At 48.2% G+C, this 19978-nt stretch overlaps 2 protein-coding genes across 5 annotated transcripts in view; one reads left to right on the top strand and one right to left on the bottom strand.

Annotated features, from left to right (window-relative positions):
- The window catches only part of RUNX2 (RUNX family transcription factor 2), a 199130-nt gene that overhangs the window by 142635 nt on the left and 36517 nt on the right, over nt 1–19978 (bottom strand). For all 3 annotated transcript variants that reach the window (XM_065730431.1, XM_065730429.1, XM_065730428.1), the window contains exon 2: nt 201–484. In XM_065730431.1, coding sequence (XP_065586503.1) covers nt 201–484 — 284 coding nt within the window. The remainder of the gene's footprint in view (nt 1–200; nt 485–19978) is intronic.
- The window catches only part of SUPT3H (SPT3 homolog, SAGA and STAGA complex component), a 256585-nt gene continuing 252857 nt past the window's right edge, over nt 16251–19978 (top strand). Inside the window, exon 1 of one of the 2 annotated variants that reach the window (XM_065730439.1) lies at nt 16251–16318. The gene's annotated coding sequence lies outside the window, so the exon portion shown is untranslated. Of the gene's footprint in view, nt 16319–16445; nt 16486–19978 lie in introns of those variants that run through there. The other variant, XM_065730438.1, reaches the window with a different exon arrangement.

The raw sequence follows: 19978 nt of genomic DNA on the forward strand, positions 1-19978 counted from the left end.
TGCAGGATGGGGGGGGGGGGGGGTACAAGAACAACCACAGGCTGAGAGGGGCACTGAAGGGGATATAAAGAGCAGCGCGGAGAGGGGGGCACGGCTTGGGGGGGGGATGGGGTGACATGGGAGTGTTGGGGGGGGGGGGGGGACGACGACACACGCGATCGGCCGCTGTCACCGCGGGGCAGAGCGGGGGGAGAGCTCACCTTGAAGGCCACCGGGAGGGTCTTATTGCAGCGCCAGTGCGAGGGCAGCACGGAGCACAGGAAGTTGGGGCTGTCGGTGCGGACCAGCTCGGCCGGGTGGTCGGCGATGATCTCCACCATGGTGCGGTTATCGTGCGGCCGCAGCCGGGGCACGGCGGCTTCTTGCTGCTGTTGTTGCTGCTGCTGCTGCTGCTGTTGGGCCACTACGACCGGGCTGACCTCGCTCATCTTGCCGGGCTGCAGGCTGCTGGAGGGGGGGCTGAACCTCCGGCTGGTGCTGGGATCTACGGGAATACGCATCACAACAGCCACAAGTTAGCGAATTGGGGGGCGGGGGGGGAGGGGGGGGCGGGAGGGATGTGGGGGGGGGGGAGCGGCAGGGGGATCGCCGGAGGAGGCGTGTAGTGAGGGGTGGGGGCTGAGAAAAAAAATAAAAAAATAAAAATGAAGTGTTCAAAATTAAATAGCGAAAAACGGGGTGGAAAAGTCTCTGATTAATTAAAAAAAAAAAAAAAGAGTGGCGGAGAGGACGGGCGGAAAAATTTGGCGGAAAAAAAAAAAACACGAGAAAAAAAAATACAAAAAAAAAAAAAAGCCAAAAAAAAAAAGCCCCCCCCTCAGATCTCAGTCTGTTGCTGTTTATTTGTTCGCTATGAGCCCGGCGCGGGGCCGCGATGCCCGCAGCAACGCCCGCGGTCCGCCGTGTGTCCGTGCCCGCAGCCGCTTCTCCTCCTGCCGTCCTTCCTTCCCCCCTTCAGCCGCCGCTTCTTCCCTCGAGTGCCGCACGATTTTTTCCTCTCCTTTTTCTTCCTCTCCCTCCCCGTCCGCTTTTTCGGCTTTTGAAGAGGGGGCGAAGTCAGCCGGCTCCGCTCTCCGCTTGAAGCCGAGCGTCACTCGCGAAAGAGGGAAACGTCCCGATTTCCTCCGAAGAAATCTTCCTCCTCCGGGCAAACAAACAGCCAAAAAAAAAAAAAAAAGAAAGAAAGGAAAAAAGGAGCTAAGCCGAAGTGTCGCCCCGCTCGGGCGCTGCGGGACGATGCGGAGCGGTGCGGGGCTGCGCGGGGGCACGGAGGGTCGCGGCTCGGGAAGGTCCGGATCCCGGCTGCCCTGCTTTGCCCGGAGAGAGGGGGGCACGGTCCGGAGAAGGGGGGGGGGGGAAGAAAAAAAGAGGGGCAGCCACCCCAGGGCAGCCCTCTGCGGGCTGATTCCGAAAGTATGCCCGAGTGAAGTGAGGGAGAGGCAGTTCGCTGCGGTCCGCTCCTTTTAATGAAGTCGCTGCTGGGTCCGAGTCCGGGGAGCTGAACCGGGGAGCTGAAATCTATTTATTTTTTTGTCCGCCCTCGATGAACAGCAAAAGAATAAAACAACAACAACAACAACAACAAAAAATGATGAAAATGTCGGTTTGGTGGAGGGGATTTTTTTTTTTTCCCCTCATAAAATTGCGTTTTTCAAGAATGAAAAATTCATAATCATTATTAATAATAACGATCATAAAAACGCGGCAAAAAAAAAACAACACAACAAAACTTCTCTCGGGGTCGCGAGAAGCTGAGGTCGGGGAAGATGAAGGAGCCGAGAGGGGAAAAAAAAATAACAAAAAAGAAAAAAAAAAAGTAAAAAAAAAAAAAAAAGCAGCAGTTTTTTTGTCCTGAATGCGGTTTTTGGAGGCTGGGACTTCTAATGATTAGGGTTTTGTGGTTTATATATACAGGGCTCTCTGGCTGAGGCGATCATTATGCTGATGAGAGTCAGCAGCACGTGGTGCCGCTCCGCTCCTCAGACTTCTGCAGCCTTCAAAATAAATACAACAATGTGCATCCCCCCCCCCCCCCCCCTTCCCCTGGAGGAGAGCCCTCGCGTGGAGCCGCCCGCAGCCGCGGGGTGGGGGGGCCGGGCCGGGCCGGGGGGGGGGGGGTGGGGGGGGGGCATGCACTCCGGGTTTTTTTCCATTAACACTTCTCAGTTTGTTTGTTTGGTTGATTTTTCTTTTCTTTTTTTTTTTTTTTAAGAAATAAAAACGTCCTGTTTGCAACTATATATATACGGCGAGCAGCGAGCTGGTGCCCAAGGGTTTGTGCTGAGTCTCCGGTAGTCTAAAGCCTAAAACGTTTCCTTGAATGAATGAAAGCTAACCTCCCCCCCCCCCCCCTCCCCGCCCCAACAAGCCCCCCCCGCAGACTGCTGAAGGTAAAAGCAGCCTGGTTTGTTTTCTGCCTTTAAAAAAAAAAAAAAAAAGGAAGAAAAGGGCAGATCTTATTAAAAACGATTTACATACCCAATAGTAACGAAGTGTCGCCGCCCCTCCCGCGCTGATAGCGACCTATCACAGCCCGCCCTCTAATTTCTAAGGCTCCCCCCCCCCACCCCCTCCGCCCCGCCGCTCCCCCCTCCCCTCTCTCTTTCCAGCATGCCGCCTGCGTGCGGCGCGGCCCGGCGGCGGTCCGACCGGCGTGGGGTGCCGTGGGATGCGGGGGGGTGGGGGAGGGGGAGGGCGGGGGTGCCGTGGGATGGGGGGCCGGCCCCCGGGTCCCCCCCCTCCCTCGGGCGCGGTGCTGCCGGGGCGGAGATGTGCCGCTCGGGCGCAGGGGAGAGCTCTCGCTCCGCGCAGCGCAGTGCCGGGCCGGCTCCGGGCTCTCGTCCCTCCTTCTCCTTTCCCACGGCCGCCGTGGGGAGCGGCAGCCCCAGACCCTGCGAGCTGCCGGCTCTCCTTTCTCCTTTTATTTTCTTGTTCATATTCGTTCTCGTTTCGGTGGATGCGGGTACCCCGCCCGGAGCTCGCTGCCGAAGGACGAGCCCTCCGCGGCTCGGAGCAGCGGCACTCGGAAGCTCTGCTTTACCACAGCTGCAGTAAGAAAATGCATTTCGGTAGGACGCTCATGGCCGCGTTTCTCCCCCCTTTGGCCGAAGGGGAAATACACTCCACTGCAGAGGTGCTCGGAAGAAGGCGAGAGGCTCTCTGCCACCGCGGTCGTGATTTATTCCTCTTCAAACGAGAAGATACGTTTCCACTTCTGATAACTTCTACACTAAAATGTTTTACAGTTACCTCTCTCCCTGCTAAAATAAAATAAAGATAAAATTGGAATCGACCAAAGGAAGTTATCGGAAGGTACCGGGGTGAGGACACCTCTGAGGCGGGCCCGTGCTGCTCCAGATGAGAAATAAAAGTCAAACGTGAACGGCTCCAACCTGCACAACGCTCCCCACAGCAGCAGCTGTGCTGCCACGGATGTGGGGTGTACTGTGAGCCCCGCGGAGATGAGCCCTGAAATGACCACGTCCACGGTCGGGCTCAGGACAGCTCCGGTTTGTTGAACCACCCTTTGATGTATGGCTTCAATAAAGGACCATTTGCGTCCTGAAAGCAGTCGAAAGCATTCGATGTTTCAGCACCACACGCTGGTTTTTAGCATTTGTAGTCCCCGATACGAGGACAAGCTGGGAAATGATTGCGTAAAAAAAATCAGTGTCCAGAATACGACTTTTTCACAGAGTTTTTGGTAGGAAGTGAGGAGTGGTGGCTGAGAGCTCTGCCTCGGGTTTGATGCTCCACAGGTGAAGGGGGGTACTAGCTATTTCCTTGTGCTCTAAGATACAGAACTGTGTGTAAAGCCCTCAGCAGCCCAACAATGAGCTCCTGAGACACATAGCAGCAGTGGCAGAAGACAAGGACCATGCCTCTGATGAACATTGGGTGGCTTTTCCATGGCACGCAGCGAAACGCGTGCTGTACAAACAGCAGTGTAAGCAGTTATCGAAGCCTGGTGGTTTGGTTTTTTTCCCCTAATGATTTAATTCTGCCCTTCTATGAAGGATTGACTGCAAAGCCAGGTCCCAGTCCTGCTGCACGGTTCTGCCCTTCCCCTCCTGCCTGCAGCCCCTTGTGCCCTGCTGGGGTTGTGGGCATGTCACAGGGCCATGAGGCAGCAGGGACCGTGACAGCACTGTGAGGGAAAGGGGAAGGGAAAGGGAAAGGAAAAGGGAAAAGGAAAAGGGAAAGGAAAGGAAACCAGAGCCCCCTTCTCATCTTGAAGCAGCGTTTTAAAGAGAAAGTGTTTTCTGTGTTTCCTGGCAGTACGGAGCTGTGCATGTGCTACGATCAGAAAAACATTTGGCCTTTTCTCCCCCAGTAAATGAGCTTATATTTTTTGCTTGCAGTGTGCAATCGAAAAACGAGCAGCAGGAAGTTGCTCGGGTCCCGAAGGCAGGCACAGCCACACACCTTTGTCACGGCAAGGTTGACTTTGTCCCTTTCCATTAATCTTCGCCACAAATCCCGTGTAACCGATTTCAGAAGAAGTTTCTTTTCCTTTGTACAATTTCAGACCAAAGCAGCACATTGCTTCAGAGATAAGAAGGCTAAAACCTGAACTTATTTTTTCTTTCTTCCTCCCCTTCTTTCAGCAGATATGAAAGCAGCGCGAGCCAAACGCTTCACGGTTATTTTTTCTGTTGACCTCAACTAAATGTGGGGAAAGTGGGTGGCAGGACTGTTTGTAATTAAAAAGAGTTTGCACGCTTGGAACCTTGCGTTTTGAATGCTGTATTTAAGAGGTGAATGAAGCACACTGTGGCCAGATACAAGCTCCAAATCGCTCCACAGAAGAAAATGTGAGATGCACGTCGGACTTGAGGGGCAGAGGTGGCTTTAACGCTCCCAACCACAAGCATTCCAGATCCTTGCATTGCTCTCTCTGTGTCGCAATGGTGAGGATTCCCATTGTTAATCTATTCCCAATAGCAAGAATGGCAGAAATAGCTTTTAGGCAGACTCTTTGTTACGAGAGCGGACCTAGAAGCTGGAGCAGTACAAAAACACAGTGCGGAAGTTGTTCTAAAAAGGATGAAAACGTACAGTGCTGAAAGTCCACGGGAGCGAAATGGAGGACCAACGCGTGGGTAATGCAGGATGTTAAGTAAACACAATGTACAGAGTAAATCAACTGTTTGTGGAGCTACCAAGTTTCGTCTATTTTTGGCCCTTTCTTTCCTGAAAGTTCCCTGAAATGAAGAGCCAGAGCAGACCAAAGGATCAGGAGCAGCAGCACTGTACCGATGACATAACGTGATCCCGAAAATGCTGAGCACTCTGGTCGCATGTGAGCATGAAATACCTGCTCCCCAGAGAGCATCAGTCCAGAAGCGAGCCGTAAGAGGGGATGACAAATATTAACCATCACGGGAATGAATCTCTCTAGTAATACAGGACAAAGATCTGGCAGAAGAAATATTACAGGTGAAGCTGCCAGCAGTCTGCAGTGAAGCTTGCCTGCTGCTTCCCAGCGTAAGTCCTTGTTCTCACTCACATAACGTTGCCAAATTTTAACAGTTCAGGATGAGATTTTCAATCCCAAGTCTGCCTCAAGCTGAATTTATTTTATTTTTATTTTTTTGGAAACTTCCAGCAGGAATACTTCTGCCTCCTTCTAGAACGATGTTAAGGCAAAACATGAGAGTTTAAAAACTCTTCCAGACTTGACTCGGTATCTTTTCCAGAACAGGAATGGGAACCTTTACCAAGGAGGAGAAGAACGAGGAGGAAAAATCAGATAAGTTCCTTTTGTTGCCCTTGACCAAAGGGATCCACCCAGACTTGGCTGAGTTAGAAGCTTCTGAAAATGGTTGAGGTTTTTCCTTGAGCGTGCGCAGTGGGAAGGAGCAGCTGGCAGCTGAGCTCTGCAAAGCCTCCACTGCGGCCCTGGGCTTCGGGCGGGATTGGATCTGCTATCAGCCTCGTCTGACCAATATTCTCCCTGACACCAGGCTGCACTCGATGTTTTAGGGGAGAGGATAAGAAACCCTGGAGTCAGCAGTGAGATACGGGACGTGTTCCTCTTTAAAGGACTCATCCTAGTTAATAGCAGCTTACAAAATATGATCAGAATGTCTGTCAGCAGTTCAGCTTTAAATGGTGCCTTTTAGAAGTCCGCCTCGTGCTGTCGCAGTGACAGAAAGGAAAAACAAATTCTGGGCGTTTCTTTTATAACACACTTCAATAAGTTTCAGGCTATGGGTCTCCAATGCTGATCAGGCCCTAAAAGGAACTCAGGTAATTAAAATCTTAATCGTTAACACTAGACATTTAACTGAGAAGAAGATTTCTCTGACCTCAAGATATTGGGAGTATCGTGCTGTTAGGATTCTCTATGGTATAATAGTGACTTAAATAAAAGCTTATCTCATAAAATGTACATAATTTATCAAATGAATATGTTTTGAAAAGCGAGGGTGAAATCCTTTTGTCTTCTCGTGACAAAACTCGTAACGAAGCCAGTCAACCAAATATGTTCCTAATTTCAGCATAAGCAAAAAGATATAACCTGGAAGTATCCAGGAGAATGGAGTTGGAGGCCCTGACAGAGGGCAAAGCGACCAAATCCCCTCCTTGTAAGCCCCCAGCAGCTCCCGTCCCTACCCAGCTTCCCTTTGTAGTGGAGGAGACGCAGCAGCTCTTCTCGTCCTTGGAAAGCTTTCAAACACGCTGTGCTTGGCACCCCGAGGTTAGCGTGATTTTCAGCAGATAAAAGTCTGTTACATGAAAAGGCAGATCCCACCCTTTGGTTATTATTATTATTTTCTTGGTAAGAAAGAAAGCAAAGCCTTATTCTGGCTGCAGCGCCGTTGGGTTGCATGGGAGCCTTCAAGGACCGAGGTGCTGCCTGCTTTGGTCCTCACACCCCTCGCTGTCTGAGTGCTGAAGAATATGGGACGTCTTTCAGCTCTTTCCACCTCGTTTTAAGCAGCTAAAATATTTCTTCTGTTTAGGTGTGAGAGAACTGCGTTCCACTGTTTCGGACAATTGAAGAACACGGAGTGAGGGAATCAGAGGAAAACTCTGTTTACTAAACACCACACACAGACTGCCACTGATGGCTTTCCTAAGGAAATTTATGACCTGTGTGAAGTAAATAAACTCCCTTTTTGGTGAAGAACCTGCAAGCCAATCATTCATGCTCGCTTAGAGACGTTACTGTTCGTGGTGCTTTTATGTGGAAGGTTACAGTGAAGGCTGATGTTGTGTCTGAAATAGACAGCTGGCATCTCTGACAGAAAAACAGGCATTGCTGACATTCACTTATCGTGAGATCCTTAAGAGATTAAGGCACGCTCGCTCCGATTCAAGAAAGAAAGAAAAGACAATGGTAGGACAATTACAGCTCTTGTAGCTAATATGTTATCTTCATGCAGACACTTGCACGCCTCGCTGCATTTACTGGCAACTGACGCTGTTTCATACACCTGAAAGAAACAGAGAGCTCTCAGTTTGTTCGAGATGCTCTGAGTCTGAGAGCTGTCTGGGCTGCGACTCTGTTTGCTCTATCTTAGAGTAAATTAGAATGGGGCAGACGCTTCCCTTCTCATCCTGCCCTCCCACCATCACACTCCTTCCCCTCTCCCTTCCCTCTCGGTTTATGCTGTGGACCCACCAGAGAAGCAGCTGTTTATGGGAATCGTGAAAGTTAAGGGAGGACTGCAGTAGCATTTCTGTACTGGATTTGCAGAACCATTTACGTGTTTCTCAGGTGTAAGTAACTCAGTGGCTTTCAGTGGCACCCCTCTTGATCTACAGCGCTGAGAGAGATCTGAGCTGCTCTTATCTACGAAGATAGAATTGAATATATGCACGCCACATGCACGCTTACTTTCTTTAGCCTATCATGTATGAAATTATCAATGCCATCTTTAGTAACCGCTATTCCATCTACGAAAGCGTTCTGCATTTAAAACAAGTAAGTGCCTTTCTGAGTGATGATCCCATGTCCTCAGCTCACCTCACTGTATTTCAGCACATACGCTACGCAATGTCACTGGGGCTTTGCCCTCACCAGAAAAACGACCTGTTTTTGACAAGGAGTGTCAAAAAGAGTTTTCCACCCTCAGATTCACTCAAGTAGCAGTAGAAGTGGTTGCCTCGCCGGTGTGGACAGGGTCGGGCGAGCTCCTTGCTTTCTGTAGCAAATCATGCCTGTCGGGAGCTCGAGGGAGGGCTTTCCTGAAGAAGGCAAGCAGGGTTTGCCTCAGAGTCAGCATCCCAGCACTTGCTGCAGTAGGTGCTGAGCTCGCTGCCTCTTTCTGCACTGGGGGAGCAGCTGTTTTCAGTGGTGCCCAAGATGCGTGGAGAGCAGGCAGGCACTTTTACAGCAGCTGCCAAAAGCACATCGTCGGGGCAGGGGTGTGACTGCTGCTCTGAAGTATTGGCAGTGTGGGAGGCACAGTGCCATAAAGCCAGGTTATGCAGGGCCGGCTGTCAGCACGGACTTAGTCCTCCTATGCCAACCTTTACGTGCAGAATGTTGGGATGATTGGCAATTTTTTTAAAACACTTTGCTATTTATTGTCTGCGTAAACATGGCATGGAAAGCCGCGGGCCCGTCATCCCGACTGGATGTTGTTTTAGGATCACGCAGTGGAATTTGGAGAAACGTTGGACTGGATGGAACAGTTAGAGGAGGAAAGCACCTGTGCTGGAAGCAAGGGATGGATATTCTCATGACATGAAGCTGATGACAAAACACGTGATGCTGAAGCTTGCAGACCTGTTGTATGCCACATGAAAAAGCCTAAGAAACGAATGTGGCAAACCAGAGCGGCCCAAGTGTCCCCACTACAAGGATGCTTGTTCCTAACTGACAAACTCCACGGGGGCATCGTGAGAAAAGTGGACTGCCATAGACATTTTCTTTTCCTCTGCTATTTGTTTTTACAATTGGGCAGAGGAATAAGTAGCGGACGAGGAAGAAAGCTGAAGCCGAAGTAGTTTTCAAGCGGATCAAAGATGCTGTTTTGCATGGAACAACTTTTAGCTGAGCTGTGCAGTGACTGCCATAAAACAGTATTTTGTCCAGAAATGAAACAACGTTTTCAGAAGGATTATTGTTTTATCTCTCTGTCTGTCTCTCTATCCATGCAAGATCTTACAAAGACTTAAGGGAAGGCTGGCTTCCTCAGTCACTCTCACTTGTAATGGCATCTGTAAAACTTTAGAAGTATGCAAAATCTTCCTTGACCGCGCTGGATGCCATTAGCATTAGCATATTACCACAGGAAAAGAATCTAAAATAGACAGTGAGATCTTCCAAAAGCCTTCCATCCCTCAAACACTTTAATCCCCAACTAGGACCTGACTTTCAGAAAGCTCTCTGAAATAAACGAGCTGTTCAGTACGCTCACAGAGCTGATAACAGTCACTATTTTTTCTATAATGAGAACATCCAGACCTGTCTTTGAGATGGGAGAAAGTAATTTTTGAAGAACCTGGAGACTGCTCAGTCACTGCACTTACACTTGGGGATCTTTTTGTGCCTTTGTGTTGTGTCTTCGCAGTGGTACTGGGACGTGTTTCCATCAGGCAGCATGTCTCATGGCTTTCATATGAGACTGCACAAGCCATTCTTTGTCTTTCCTGACCCTGGACACCAGGTGAGCCTACAAAAAGGAACGAACCGGAAAACAGAACCAACACTGAAGAATGTAGACCCTACGTAAACACTCTGCAACACGGGGTTAAAGGATACATCAAAAATAGGGAAAGAATTGCTCTGTAGAACTGATCCAAGCTGTCAGAGGAATGCGTTTCAGAGAAAAGGAACAGTGTCTAGAGAATATTCTCAGCAGTTCTGCAGCGCTTCTGAGCCAAAAGAAGGACAGAAGCACCCAATGGCACCCTGACATTAGCAGGAGGCCTTGCCGCTTTGCTGCGCGTTACAGATCACACGTTATTTTACACTGGAAGCTTAGTTCTCAATTCTAAAACACGAGGGCCAAGTTCTGCTCTAAGATACACACGCACAACTCTGATGGACTCAAAGAGGGCTGTGTTCATATGTTTAGCAATGGAATTTGGCCCTAAATATTTAAACATTTATTCAGAGCAAAAAAAAGCTTCTCTGATACATTTCTATCTGATATCTTATGTACACAGATTACCACTGCTGGGCGCCCACATTAAAGGACGTAATGTTTTGGGGAACCATAAGCTCAGCATTCTACCTGCTCTGCATGGTCAAACAACATTAATTTGTTTCAGGACACGGAGGAAATTAAATCCTTAGCAACCTGTGGCTGACGTTATTTATTCTGCAATCCAGGAGTAATTTGATGCATATTCTTGGCCCTATTCCTATATCTCAAAAAATTATTGTTTTGAGTGTACCTGATTCTGGAGTTTTCCTTACATTAATATGCAATCCAGGAAGAACTAATGTCCTCCTCTGCACACAGTTTATCTGCACATTAAACCTCAGCATTCTGGTTAATTCCCACTTATCATTCAAGGCTTGTGACAGGAGTCTATAATAACCTGAAGACGTCACTTGGAAATAGGTAACGTGCGGATCCCGCTTGCTCTCCACGCCAAGATGCCACCAAATTGATTTTTGTTAAGGATACAAAGGGCTCAGAAACCTGCAAGCTTTCTGAAAGTAACATAATGTTCCAATCTGTACACCTAATGTAGACGAACGATAACCATACAGAATGAATGACAGCTGGAGGAGAGCTGCATTCCATGTTCAGGCACCCGAATGTAGTTGTTTACAACGTAAATGTTTGCATTTAATTTAGCTGTTTAAGCTCCCATTATACTCAACAGTCATCTAAGGCTCAATTCACTCTCTTGAAAATTAATTATCCAGAGCCATTAGAGATGTTTTGAGTTGCCTAAGAAATGGCTACGGGTTGGCACATGAGTCAGGACCGATGGGAGGTCCTCTGCTCCCAGACAGCACAGCCCAGAGCGCTTCACACCGATAGCTAAGTCAGCCCTAGTAAATGCAATCAGTGGCTTCTAGAGAGCAAGTCTCATAACAGAACAGAGGTGTCTACTTTAGGATGAACTGATCTGGTCTCTCGTTCGCACCGGCCACGCTGACTTGAGTTTCCACTGAGTGTAATGGGAGCTTAAATGTAGCCCATGTGTAGACATTAAGTTTTGGTGACTACACCTGAAACTGAAGCCTGATAACCCAGAATGTATACTGTTATTAGGGTAATGGGTGAGCTTCGGGTTCACACAGGGTTAAGCTTGTTTGGTTGTGGCTTTGTGCAGTAAGGTGGCTTCAGTTAAATGGTGGCAGGCAAGAATAATAAGCAGGTGTGATAACATGGGTGAAGAATCTCTCCTAATGTTTTCCTTCACTGAGCTCCTTGTGACCCACTGGGAAAGCTGCTCCCCAGCTAGTGGAGTCTCTGGCAACTAATGTCAGCTCTTTCCCTTGCTTTACAGAACTGGAGCTCTGCCTTTACCGCCCTCACTTATAAGTGGCTCTCACACTGCCACGGGCACAATCAGTTTCCTAAGGAAGACACTGCAGCAAGACTTAATTTCTGTTGCAGGAGTCCTCAGGTTTGTAGAGGTCACCTTTGAGTACTTCCTTCTGCAGAGGCAGAGTGCAGGTCGCTGCCAAAATGCTGAGGACTGTGTAGGAAGTAAGTAGGAACAAACACTTGTGAGTAAATCATGGACGGCTGGGCCTTGCACCCAGGTCTTGCATCAGTGCTAACAAATTAAGTTATGAACGATCCAAGACCAAGGGATTCTGGACTGGTACAAATCACTATTTTGGTTTGCTCTGGTGGTTATCTTGGCTGGGATCAAACCCTAAGCATTACTTCAGATAACATATGCAATCATTAGCGTAAGTTTCCTTGACTGTGTGTGGAAACTCCTAACCTCACCCGTGGAAGCCACGGTTTTACTTAAGCTATACTCTCAGTCAGGGAGGCTGGTCAGGTAGGTGAAGGGGCTGGTGGCAGGGAACCAGACCCCTCAGTAGCTTTTCTTCAAGTCAGCTGACTCAGATCACTCGGGACCAGAAGCCTGCTTTTATCCTGTTTTCCATTTCCTTAGCGTGCTGCTTACACACGTGTGTAACATGGTGTTAGTGTTAACATGTGTGCAAAATGACTCTTACAGATGGCAGCCCGTGGTCAAAGCCAGATTACACAACACAAACCTCTATCTTCAAGATCACGATGCTACCTAATTCTGTTTCTCCAGGTCTTTAATTTCCAGGCACTGGAGTTGCCTCAAATCCATTTTGGCACAGAGCACATCATTATTTTCATATTGTGCTTGTCTACTCTCCTGCTTTTATCCATGTGAGCCAGGAGTGAATAAGAGTTGGCAGCTTCATCCTCAACTATTACATTGCAGAGTACGCTTTAATCATTGCCCTAATAAATAGCACGCCCAATTAATTGGGACAGTTGCCAGCAAACCAATTCATTTCCCTACACTTCAGTGCTTGTAAATGATGGATAAATAGCATGCTTGCTGCTGTCTGCAAGCGTATTTGTTGTAATTAACAGGTATGATTTGGTGTTTGCTGGCATACAGTAGTGTTCCGCTCAGTTCCCTGTTCCAGGGCAGTCACAAAGAATAAATAAAATACAGATTTCCTTTCCAGTATTCCCCTAAATCAATGCAATGCCTTTCTAGTAAACAAATAATTAATGTGACTGGAGGGATTTTGAATGTATGGTATTACTGAACAGTTTTGACAGTAAAGTTGCTAAATCAATTCACCTCCTTTGGTTTTAACTTGCCTATGAAATACAACTTTGCCATACCACCGAGTAAGTTAAAATGAAGGAAAGCATTTTTGCTGCAGCTTTTCAATTTCATCTTTTCTACCAGGGATTGCATGACAGTTTGCTTTAAAGTGGTGTTTCCTTGTGGCAAGAAGAAGGAAAAACGCATTTGAAACCGGTATATGCTGTGATTTACTGTATGCACGTGATGCTGTCTCTCACTTGGACACCCTCTGCCAGGGAATTACATACAATTGAACACAGCAAACTTTTCTAATCCCCACATTCCTCACGGATTGCTTTTACGGAGCCCAAGAAATCACTGAAAGTAAATGAATTTGAAAAGGGAAACGGTTCAGGGGAAATCTCAAGAAAGGATCTTAAAAACCAGCATGGCCACGGATCAACTGGGGATAGAAGCAGTTGTGTAATTAAAGGAGAATATCATTTGTGGGCTATCGGAACAGAACTGCCCGTGCTGAAATTCTCTTTGGCTTCTTGGCAGGAGGAAAAGAACCACCCTGGATTGCTGCATACGGCTCCTTATTAGTTGTGGCTTCTGCAGAGGCTCCATCTCTTCTTTGGAGCACGGAGGATTTCTTTCATTACATAACCTGGATACGTTCTCTCTTTTAACAGATTTTTTTTTTTTTATCGTGTGTGCAAATTCTCTTTGCACCAACGCTTCCACACCAAAGTTCTTATGCCAAAGGAATGCAAGCGTCTAGAGTAACAATGGTTCATTTTCCTTTAATGACTTTGTCGACAGGATGGAGACATTTTTGTGGTGTGATGAATTCACTCGGTCTCCCGTTGTGTTTTCTCCACATGCTTTGGAAACTCTTTCTCTGAGAACTGCGGCCATCCTTTCCAGCGAGAGCTTCATTACTTTATATTCATTGTATTTAAATGGCACCCCAGTGGTACCGACCTCCTGGGATGATGGATGTAAATTATATGCTATGTAGGGGAAAATAAAATCTTTTTCAGACATTTTATGTCGCGCTGAGAAATAAAAGTGAGAAGAAATGAGAGAAAATCAGACCTACGCAAAGCGAAACTTTGTGAGCATTATGGTTTGGAGCAGAGTCCAGCCTGTAAAAGTGCTGAGACAGTTTACAGTGACCTTAGGATCTGAAGGGTGACCAGAAAAGGAATATGGTTTTGTTTGTGCCCTTTTTTGGTTCTGTGTGATACATAACAAAAGCTTGATCAGGTTTTCCTCTCGGCTGTGAAGTTTTGTAAGAGTTCAGACTTGCTCACAGTACCGTGAGGGATGTTGTGCTGCTCAGTCCTCTCTGTCCCCATTGTTTTTTGCATTGATTGGAGTAAATGCGTGCCTTGCTCAGCTGCTCTGCCACAAGTTATCACCTATACACGCAGCAATGGAGGGAATGTTCTTCCATCATTACAGCCCATCATCAGCATCAGCTCAAACCACTTCTGAACCAGTAACCTCTCACTGTGGGCAAAAGTGTTTTGCACAAAAAGCTAAGTTCATCAGGAAGGGTTCTCTCAGTACTTTTTCATTCACCTCTTCAAGTCATGTTGGCTCTATTCATGCTCCTGGAAATGATGCAGTTCACGCTGGGCACGTTAAACCTTATTATCGTAGCGATTCCCTTATTAAAATTACCCAGCAGAATTGGCACAGTAACTTCTTTATCTTCTGTCTTCTCACATTAGCCTTACCAATTCTGATATGCACAAAGAGATGCATGGTGCGTATCACAGGAAGACCTGTACTGCAAGGCTTTGGCAAATCACAGAATTTGGCTAAAAACTGGAGCTGTCTCATGAAAGACTGCACTATCTCTCACAACTTGACAGAACACTTTGATTTTCCTCTTGGCCAGGAAAATGCTTATCAGTAATCCTCCTTTAGCTGGGCTTGTCCAGATGTTTTTAAAACGCATAATAGGAAGGAAAAGTTCAGGTCATCCTTACTGCAGTAAGATGTAGAATTTGCTGTAAGTGCAAGGATCAGCTATCTTAGCTGCTCGGTGTTTTGCCTGCTGCTGTCTGTGCTCGGGCTGACAGCAGCTCTACTGTCATAGACATAAGCAACAGAAGGGAGAGCAGCTCAACAGCCTCGTCTTGCTAGTGCTGGTGTGGGAGGTGGGAGAGGAGCAGCACGGAACTGAGGGACTGCCAGCAGTCTGTATGAAGCAGCAGGGAGGGCTGGGAGTGAAGGGCAGCAGAGGTAAAAGAAAAAGAAAAAAAAGGAGAAGTAGAGAAGTAGTAGAACGAACCAAAGGTGAAAAGGCAGAAAATAGGTTGAATTCCAAATAAGTTGGGGTTCAGATGGCTCCTAGAGCATTAAGACAATTTCAGTGGTTGCCAAAGCTTCCTTCTTCCTCCTTTTCCTGTTCCTTCAAAGGGCTTAAAACACTACAGTGCATATAAGATGATGCAGTCTCCACACTGCAGATTTCTTAGGATGGATCTTCTCAGAAAGTATAGGGCTGCTGAGCAGCATGCAGCAGGAAGGTGGGTTAAATGTGGCCAGGGCCAAGTGTCCCTTTGGCTGCCAGCTCCCTGTGAGCCCTCAAGAAAAGCAAGGCTTCTGCAAATCATGAATAAGACAGAAAGTACTAATGACTACCCAGCACACCTTTGTCGATCACAATTAATCACAGCACTTAACAGAATGACACTGTCTCCCTACAAACCAGTGAGGTGACCAAACTGGACGCACCAAACCCTAGAGCTAGGAGGCACTGAGGGTGGTTGAATGATAAAAGCACAGGCCAAAGGGGCAGGCGTCGGCCCTCTGACCCTTCAGCCTGCTGAGCTGACACTGCTCGAGGGAAGGAGTGCTGCCACGAAATGGAGACACGGGCCATGCCTACGTGACACGTTAGAAAGAAGTGAAGAGGGACCTCAACAAACTCGAAAGGTGGGCCCGTGTGAACCTCATGAGGTTCAGCATAGCAAAGTACAAGGTTTTGCACTTGGGTTGGAGTAGCCCCAGATACGAATACAGACTGGGAGAAGAACTCCTTGAGAGCAGCCCTGCAGAGAAGGACCTGGGGCTCCTGATGGATGAGGCTGCACATGAGCCAGCAGTCAGGCCAACGGCATCCTGAGCATTATCAGCAGAGGGGTGGCCAGCAGGGATATGGAGGGGACTGTCCCTCTCTGCTGCGCTCTGTGAGGCCCCATGTGGAGCACTGCGTCCAGGTCTGGGGCCCCCAGTGCAGGACAGACACGGAGCAGAGCCCGCTGCCCCCCGACCCCTCCTTAACGCGCAGCGCTCCGCCCCACGGCCGCACCTGCCCGCGGTGGGCGGCGGAGCAGCGCAGTGCGGGCGGGCAGGAAGCGGCGGCGGAGGGAAGCGGCGGAGGGAAGCGGCGCAGCGGCGGCCCCGCCTCGGCTCCACCCCCCGCCCTGGGAGGCCGCGGCCGCCGCGCTGCAGACGGAGACGGCGGCGGAACCGGCCCCTCCCCCGCGGGCGGCGCCATTTTCTCCCCCCCCCCCCCCCCTCCACCCCTCCCCCTCCGTTCCCCAAGCGGAGAGGCCGCGGCCGTTCGCCCCTTGTTTCTCGCCTCGGTTCAGGCAGCGCGTTGAGGGGAAGGGACGAGGTTCAGTTCCTCGCTTTCCTGTCTCGGACAGCCGCACACGACGGGAGGGTCGGGACGGGGGCGGGGGGGGAAGCGGGCGCCACCAAGCTCCTACCTTCTTTCCTTCCTCCCTGCACACCTGAGCCTCCTCCATCCAACATCCATCCATCCATCCATCCATCCCCGGGGTGAGCACGGCCCGCCCCGCGCTGCCAGAGCAGGGGTCGCCCCCGAGGGGTGGGGGTGGGGGAGGGGAAGGGGGCACGGCGCGGGCTGAGGGCGGAGGGGTTCGGCCGTGGGCTGCGGTGGGCGCGCAGCTCGGTTGTCTGAGTGCTTGTTGTGCGCCGGGGTTACGGAACGAGGCCGCTCCCCGTGATGCGGTGCTCGCGGTTTTAGGTCTGTGTGCGCCGACGAGTAGTGCTGTGTGTTTTGTTTTTGGGCTACGAATAGGACGAATCCCTGCAGGCTGCTGTGTGCTAAAACCTAGTGACAGCCGCTGCGTGGCCCTTCAGTGGTTTTATCATTTACTCACTGTGTTTTCCTATGTCCCGTGTACAGATCGGCTGCTGCGTGTTCCTAGATGTTATACAAATGGATTCTTTGCAGTCTGTGAATGCAAAACTGTACCTATGTAAACGTTTATGACCGGTATGTGGAGGGGGAGGTAAGGACGCGATGCTGTGGGCTGCCACATGCGCTGTGCTGCTTTAGTGGCCTCTTGCGAGACGTCAGATTTCCTGAGAGCAAACCTGTTTCACGGGCTGCAGTTCTGTTGGTGATGTACTTGAGCTTTCTTTTGAGGTCTTTGATCTCACTCCCGAGCCATTCTCTTCCTTGGCACAGGCCTCTCTTTCCTTTTGATGGAGGGCAGTGCACTCGGTGCCATGCTAACTTACTTGGCAGGGTGCAGTGCTTCCACTTTTGTACCTTTTATATATTTTTAATTGTTGAGGCCTGGAAGGTGATGTACTCCCTGTCAGCTTTGATGGGCTTTGCACTGGCTCATACTTGCACATTACTAATGTGCAAATCAGATTTTATTTCATTTTGGTGCGTTTTTGTACTGTGTGTAGTTGCAGTATGGGCGTGAAAGCTGATGCTGCAAGCAGCGTTTTCAAGTGGAACAGTGTTTATGGCTTTCCTGAGAGTCCTACCTCTGAGAATTGAGGATATTCAAAGCTTTCCTTAGCTAAAGAAAATCTTTAGATGTGATGATTCTGGAGAGTAGCTTTGACATCTGACCAGGACACGTGCTAAGGCGGAAGGAACAACTCCAAGGCCGTGCGTCTGAGAAGTAAATCAGGAATCCCTCTATGCTTTACTGGCTCTTTACTCACAGGTTATGAATATATGAGTTTGGGAACATTGCCTGAGGTTTAACAGAATTCAGTAGCCCTTAAGACTGTTTTGCAAGGTTCTGAGTGTCATAAGCAATGCAGTGTTACAACGAACCTGTCAAGGATGTAATTTTGGGTAACTCAGAATGTAGCTGTTTGAAATGTGATGAGTCAGTTAGGGACTTGTCACAGTAAGCAAGCTATTTAGTGAGCTACAACTGTTTTAAAGAATTGCTTACATACAGTAGTCTGAAGTGATACTGAACGTTGTGTTGTTGCTGCCATTCTGCTGTGGTGGCCTGGAGCAGTGAGCTGGAGACCTGTGTGTTTCTGGGTCATTTACAAGGGCGTTTTAAGGCATGAGGCCAAACGTAACCAAGTGATTATCCTGTAGAAACTGAATGAGTCGATGCTCTTGTTGCAATTGTGAAATACCGAATGTATAGATATGCAAAGTACGTAAAGAAAAGGAAACTAGTTAGGCCTATGTTCTCATGGAACTGGGCAGCAGTGAATCAATTAGAGATTACCAGGAGCTGATCGGAAAATTGCATTTCAAAGGTACTGAAAATGGCATTAATTAGATCTGTCATTTGTCCTTGAGGTGCTTTGAGATGTCGTTCACAGTGCTGCACATAATTATTATTAATCTGAAGTAATCCTAGTTAAGTGTTCATCTGCACTGGCTTTCAGTGCTCCTGTGTTTTGCGTATGTTTAAAGTGTTATGTTTGATTACAGTCAGTTTCAGAGTCTGCTGTAAAGTTTCTGGTTCCCACAGCTGCCTGTGCTGTCATACATCAGTCACAGTAATGATAAAAAAATAAATAAATAAAAAGGCCAAGGGCTTGCATGGAAGGGGTCAGCTGGAGCACCTCTGTCTTGGCCTAACTCTCTGAGTAACATCTCCCAGGTGAATCACAAGAGCTATCAGTAGAGATAGCCAATGTTAAGCACATCTTAAAATGCATCTGTTTATTTGACTAGTGATGCTTCGCTGGGGATTTTTGATATACTCGAGGACAGTGGTGGTGGCAAAGTATGAAGAGCTGACCTAACAGTGTTCAGTTAAGGTCAGGGTTGGAAGTGTGCTAGGAAATGTTTACAGTTGTTCATGGATTGCTTACAAATGTTCATAATTGTACTCCAGGCGGTGAACAAAAGGCAGCTCAGGGTGATGTGGGAGGAGGAGGATCAGTGCGATGGGTTAGGAGGGCAGTGCCATCTTGAAAGGAGTGGAGCAGATGGAGGCAGATGGAAAGAAGTTCGAGAAATTATACAGAGGAAAGGATAACTAAAAGCTGTTGGTGAGAAGATGATAAACTCGATTTTGCTTTGCAGAGAATCCAACAGCGTTGGTGAAACCTTAGAATGAAGGTACTCTGCGTGGACCTGAAGGTCGATGTGAGCCTTGATGGCTGATGGATTTTCTTGTTGGCTGATGAGTGGCAAAGCATGCTGGTAGGACTAGCTTGGGCTCTGTGTGTGGTTTGCTCTTCAGGAAAAGCTAAGTGCTGGGTACATTACAGGCTGGGATCTGCCCATCTCTGCTTGCTAGAATCCTGCCTGCAACTTGCAAAGATCAAAGCCAGTTTCTGTTACAAGACATACAAGTATGCTGTACTTGCTATCACTGAAAGCTACCCCGCTAACCTTGTGAATGTTATGGTCACTAAGTTTAGCATCTGTATAATTATTAACAAATTGATATAGAATATTCAGAATACTGCCAAACTAATGCATTTTCAGGGGGAGACAAAAACCCCAAACCTCAGAAGAAAAGTCAGAAACTCAGAAGTATTTGTAAACATCTCCAGATGTGCAGACATAACTGCGATGTCAGATTATGCTGTATATTCCTCAGTCACAAATAAAGGAGTTACATCTGTGAATTAATATTCTTTCAGTAGTCCAGACCGTTCTGTGGTCTGTTTCTGATGAGGCTTAAGTAACTGTCATGTCTAACTCATGGATGGACAAATGATAGCTTAAAATATGAGAACACACTGAGCCATTTCATGTAAAATGCAGTTATCATTGTGCATAGCTAGATCAGAGGGTCGTGCTTTCATCTGTAGCTGGTTAGAGACTCTCTGTCCCTGCAAAGTTGGTGAGAGAGTTGTGCTTGTTTGTGGCTTTCCTCTAAGGTCTTCAGTAAGAGTGTATGAAGATACTTTCTTGCCAGGTGTGGGAATGCACATCTAGGATTGCTTTTTCCCCAGGTGTGTGGAGCAGGACAGTTGTAAAGACAAAATCAGTAAGAACCATTTTAATCTTTGGGGCAGAACCCATACCTCGGTGTGTTTGGAAATATGTTCTACTCTGCATCCTGTATGCATGCTGTAG

This window comes from Cyrtonyx montezumae, unplaced genomic scaffold (genome assembly GCF_038088225.1).
Source record: "Cyrtonyx montezumae isolate F1298 unplaced genomic scaffold, pur_monq_1.0 scaffold_13, whole genome shotgun sequence".
Lineage (NCBI taxonomy): Eukaryota > Metazoa > Chordata > Aves > Galliformes > Odontophoridae > Cyrtonyx > Cyrtonyx montezumae.